Here is a 6,000-nt window from a genome sequence, read left to right as displayed (position 1 = left end):
TTTTCCTGCTTATGTTTGCTTCTTAGATATTATATGCAATAGTTGAACTATATTTGATCAACAGATTGATTGTAAGGTGTTCATATCTGTCAGGTAGTGCTTTCCTGACCTTGACCTCATTTTCATGGTTCCTTGACCAATATAAAGTTTACTTGTATACTATAGCAATATGTCATCTATATTCTAGGTATGGAATGATTGTATGTCTGACATTGAAATCATTTTCTTGGATCATGTTAAGTTTGTTTGATACTTATAGTAAAACTTTATATTTTGAATTTTATGGTCACAAAAGCAGGCGAGATATTGCAGCGTGCGCAGTCTCGTTTTAAACTTTCCATGGGGTTTATTGCATTTGTTATTATGCCTCTTTTATTTATATCTTTTGGTCTTTAACAAACGAACAGGAATAAAACCACGTGTCTTGCATATTTAACAAGATATTCATTTTCTTATATTCTGTTGTTTTAAAGTCCTTGTATCAGTCTACTTTCCCTCAAACTGTCCACTACAAACTGACTGTTTCATCACATGTTTCGGCTGTAAATAAATATCTTTTGTCAACATGTGATAGATTGTTGCTGCTGATTTTGTCCTATTTCGAAGAGGATCGGATGGTGTCGCTGCTGCCAGTCCTCGAGCCATCTTATCACAAACTCCTACCAAGATATATAGTAGATCAGTTTTAAATTCTGCATTTAAAAGACCCTTAAAAACCTTATAGATACAGTACATTAACCAACCACCTTTTCCACTGTCAGACCAAGCTATTCGTTCTGCAAAAGAAGAGAATACTTTATTGATTAAGTCGCGAAACAGGGCAGGCATAATGTTTAAAAGCCAGTTAAAAAACTAAAAGTAGTATACACATGCATTTAAAATTTACCTTTAACTGTATTTTAATTCCAATTATCGATATAAAGCAAACAAGTTTACCCGACAGTACTTAATATGTGTTTGTAGATATTCAATCTTTACTTGACGCTCAAACAGTCGACACCAAACCTATCAAAAAGTAATTAAAACTAGAGGCTCTCAAGAGCCTGTATCGCTCACCTGATTTTACTTCGGTTTCTGAAATCATATAAAAAAATATAAAATTTGGCTAAAAGTAACAACACTTGGCCAGCACCTCATAAGGAAAGGAACATTCATGCTATGTTTGATTTCATTCAATTCAGTGGTTTTTAAGAAGAAGACTTTTGTATGCATTTCATATAGGGTTCTATGTTAAACTTAGTCCCCAACTGGCGGCCATCTTGGATGTTGCAATGGCGACAAAGTAACAACACTTGGTCAGCACCTCATAAGGAACATTCATGCTATGTTTTGTTTTATTCCATTCAGTGGTTCTCTAAAAGAAGCAATTTGTATGCATTTCCCATAGGGTCCTATGTTAAACTAAGTCCCCATGCTGGCGGCCATCTTGGATGTTTGAACGGCTACAAAGTAACAACACTTGGTCAGCACCTCATAAGGAACATGCATGCCATGTTTGGTTTCATTCCATTTAGTGGTTCTCTAAAAGAAGACATTTGGATATATTTCCCATAGGGTCCTATGTTAAACTAAGTCCCCGCTGGCGGCCATCTTAGATGATGGATCGGCTACAAAGTAACAACACTTGGTCAGCACCTCATAAGGAACATTCATGCCATGTTTGGTTTCATTCCATTCAGTGGTTCTCTAAAAGAAGACATTTGGATATATTTCCCATAGGGTCCTATGTTAAACTAAGTCCCCCGCTTGGGGCCATCTTGGATGATGGATCGGCAACAAAGTAACAACACTTGGTCAGCATCTCATAAGGAACATTCATGCCGTGTTTGGTTTAATTCCATTCAGTGGTTCTCTAAAAGAAGACATTTTGATATATTTCCCTTAGGGTTCTATGTTAAACTAAGTCCCCCGCTGACGGCCATCTTGGATGATGGATGGCTACAAAGTAACAACACTTGGTCAACACCTTATAAGGAACATTCATGCCATGTTTGGTTTCATTCCATTCAGTGGTTCTCTAAAAGAAGTCATTTGTACGCATTTCCCATAGGGTCCTATGTTAAACTAAGTCCCCTGCTGGCAGCCATCTTGGATGATGGATCGGCAACAACACTTGGTCAGCACCTCATAAGGAACATTCATGCCATGTTTGGTTTCATTCCATTCAGTGGTTCTCTAAAAGAAGACATTTGGATATATTTCCCATAGGGTCCTATGTTAAACTAAGTCCCCCGCTTGGGGCCATCTTGGATGATGGATCGGCAACAAAGTAACAACACTTGGTCAGCATCTCATAAGGAACATTCATGCCGTGTTTGGTTTAATTCCATTCAGTGGTTCTCTAAAAGAAGACATTTTGATATATTTCCCTTAGGGTTCTATGTTAAACTAAGTCCCCCGCTGACGGCCATCTTGGATGATGGATGGCTACAAAGTAACAACACTTGGTCAACACCTTATAAGGAACATTCATGCCATGTTTGGTTTCATTCCATTCAGTGGTTCTCTAAAAGAAGTCATTTGTACGCATTTCCCATAGGGTCCTATGTTAAACTAAGTCCCCCGCTGACGGCCATCTTGGATGATGGATGGCTACAAAGTAACAACACTTGGTCAACACCTTATAAGGAACATTCATGCCATGTTTGGTTTCATTCCATTCAGTGGTTATCTAAAAGAAGTCATTTGTATGCATTCCCATAGGGTCCTATGTTAAACTAAGTCCCCCGCTGGCGGCCATCTTGGATGATGGATCGGCTAAAAAGTAACAACACTTGGTAAGTACCTCATAAAGAACATTAATGCCATGTTTGGTTTCATTCCATTCAGTGGTTCTCTAAAAGAAATCATTTGTATGCATTTCCCAAAGGGTCCTATGTTAAACTAAGTCCCCCGCTGGCGGCCATCTTGGATGATGGATCGGCTACAAAGTAGCAACACTTGGTCAGTACCTCATAAGAAACATTCATGCCATGTTTGGTTTCAATCCATTCAGTGGTTCTTAAGAAGAAGTTCAAAATGTAAAAATGCGACGACGGACGCCAAGTGATGAGAAAAGCTCACTTGGCCCTTCGGGCCAGGTGAGCTAAAAAATGAAGAAATTCAAATGCTACTCGAATGCGACTTAATTCTAGATGACACAAATTCCTGTTACAATTTCCTAATCGATATGATACTAGTAGTTCTTTTGTCGTACTAACCAGATGCACTAGAAAACATAACAAGAAAATCTTCATGACATGGTATAAAACAAAATGAAGCTGGTTCTGCGGAATGAAACCTTCCACTGCTAACTTTTCTATGATGGTCTTCCGGTCTTCCTCTCGTATCTGCTTTACTTGTAGTAAGTAACGTCTCGTCTAATATGAAATCACAATTTTCATTTTCATCTGATTTGCTAGCTTTTTTTACTTCATCTTTTGTGTTGTCAAAATTATATTTACTTCTTCTTTTAAAATGGAAAACAGGATAATCTTGTTCGTGAATGCGAGTTCGTGTAACTTCAATGTCTACACCTTTGTCGACATCTAAATCCTCGTCTGCTCCCATAACACATCTACAAGCCTTTGAATAAAAAAACAATAATAAATAGTAGAACTAAGAAAATTAATTGTATTAACAAAAGTAGAGAGCTCCGAGGATTATCAAAAAAGGGGAAGTCCATCAACCCTCACAAAATGAAACGCTCGACTTTATCAACCAACAGAACGAATGGATAACAACCGTCATACTGCTGACAGATTTCCCCTGTTTAACCTTGTTTCATAGCTTGTTGAATAACTTGTATGGCAGTAGTCTCGATGCACCAGAGTTCTCGTTCTTACAGCCAACAATAACTATGCATATGGAGCGTCTGGATAATCGAGACTAGTATGGCAGTGGTTTATCCATGAAGTTCCGTTATATTGACAAACTAAACATACACATTTGGTTAACCTGACAGTCATTTGGTAGTAAAACGCTGTAAACATTTATGTTCACAGACACAAACACAACAAATTTAAAAATTCAAACAAAAATACCAGTATCTGAACCAAAATTTAATAAATATATGCAATAGACAACCCGCCACGCTGACTTAACATTCATACAAACATGCAAATAATTATGACAGACTCAACAAAATATTTTGTGTATAATGGCTTTAAGCAGGAGCCTGTATTTCAGTGGTTGTCGTTTGTTTATGTGTTTCATACTTGTTTTTCGTTCAAATAAGGCCGTTAGTTTTCTCGTTTGAATTGTTTTACTTTGTCATATCGAGGCCATTTATAGATGCTTATGCTGTATGGGCTTTGCCCATTGTTGAAGACCGTACGGTGACTTATAGTTGTTAATGTCTGTGTTATTTTGGTCTCTTGCGGACAGTTGTCCCATTGGCATCATATCACATCTTCTTTTTTATATCAACAATGCTACCATAGATTGTGATTAGTTATACGTTTGTAAACTAGTTTTTTTCTATATATATATAGCTTTAGTGCAAAAAAATAGTTATAAATATAACGTTTCTTTGAGGTTACGTAAAAAACATACAGTTAATATATCTACCTGTATAAAGAATATGCGTGGTTTTCCTTGAAGATTTTTACAACCTTCATCATTAAAAATGTTCAGAATTTTATCTGTTGGAATAGATCCATCCCTTGTATAAATAACATGCTCACGAAGTTTTCTCTGTGAATCCCAAAATCTGGACAATGGTAGTTCTGCACCGTGCGAACTTATAACACAAACAAAACAGTCATATTCAGTTGTTATCGATGTCTGTATTGCTAAAATGGAAAACTTTAAAATTAATGTGACACAAACCAGAACACATTGCCATTTTTAACACATTTTTTTCCCGCTCAGAAAATTCATTTTTAATCCTTCCAGAAATCTCTACTTTGCACAATCTTCGATGGCGAATCTAGAAATGTTCATAAGTTGGAGTCCACTGACTGCCTAAGAGGGGGTCCCTCTCCAGTCACGCTTCAGTGATTACCTATATAAGCAACCATTTTTTTCCTAAAAAGGGGGGCTCGGGCCCGGACCCCCCTAAATCCGCCTCTTTCAATTCACCGGAATTAATATCGCACACCAAAATACATATCATACATCATTGTACAAGTTCGTCCAATTTTATACAAATTGTACAGGCACTTTTGTACAAATTACAATTTGTACAAAGTCTAAATACAAATTAAAAACCAATTCTTCAGAGAACAATTGAAGGTCTTTCCACCTCGATAATAAGAATGAAATTTAAAAAACGATGTTAGAAAATGTCACTCCTTGTTGATGTTATTTGGTTCTTCAAATTGATATAAAAAATAAGACTAATAGGTATATGCAGAAGACTTGAAATAATTTTTAGCAAAGGTCAAAATCTAGAATGTCAAATTGACCTTTGACCTTGACCTCAATTTCAAGGTCATATGTCAGTGATCTCAAATCAAAAGACCCCAGGTCAATCATTTGTATGGTTGTGGAGAAATACTGATTTCAAATACATAAGGGGAGAAAAATCCTATAAGGGTTAACCAAAACGCTTCGACTGAAATAGATTGAAGTTGCTCCTTTTTGTAAACAGCAATTTGGCAAACAAATCATATCATTTACTGTAACAGTTTCTTTTGAATAACGATAACAAGCAAAATTCAAAAAATTATAATATGACCTTGACCTTCGACCTTGATCTCAATTTCAAGGTCATAGTTCAGTGAACACAAAACGGAAGACCGGAGGTCAATCAATTATATGGTTGTGGAGAAATACTGATTTGAAATACATAAGGGGAGAAAACTCCTATAAGGGTTAACCAAAACACTTTGACTGAAATAGGTTGAAGTTGCGCCTTATTGTAAACAGTTATTTGGCAAACACATCATATCATTTACTGTCACATTTTCTGTGGTATAACGATAACAAGCAAAATTCAAAATTTAGAACATGACCTTGACCTTTGACCTTGACTTCAATTTCCTTCAAATGGACCAAGGACTTCATATCAAAAGACTG

The 6,000-nt window shown here is 36.5% G+C and overlaps 1 protein-coding gene across 2 annotated transcripts in view; it reads right to left on the bottom strand.

Annotated features, from left to right (window-relative positions):
• Positions 1-253: 253 nt before the first annotated feature.
• The window catches only part of LOC139516018 (caspase-1-like), a 29,227-nt gene continuing 23,480 nt past the window's right edge, over positions 254-6,000 (bottom strand). Inside the window, exons 4-6 of one of the 2 annotated variants that reach the window (XR_011662899.1) lie at positions 4,549-4,772; positions 2,621-3,564; positions 254-2,124 (exon numbers count right to left, since the gene is read on the bottom strand). Coding sequence is in view for 1 of the 2 variants with exons in the window: in XM_071305822.1 (XP_071161923.1) it covers positions 487-776; positions 3,201-3,564; positions 4,549-4,772 (878 nt within the window). In the remaining variant the exon portion in view is untranslated. The remainder of the gene's footprint in view (positions 2,125-2,620; positions 3,565-4,548; positions 4,773-6,000) is intronic. The other variant, XM_071305822.1, reaches the window with a different exon arrangement.

This window comes from Mytilus edulis, chromosome 3 (genome assembly GCF_963676685.1).
Source record: "Mytilus edulis chromosome 3, xbMytEdul2.2, whole genome shotgun sequence".
NCBI lineage: Eukaryota > Metazoa > Mollusca > Bivalvia > Mytilida > Mytilidae > Mytilus > Mytilus edulis.
This window is presented reverse-complemented; position numbering and strand designations above follow the sequence as displayed.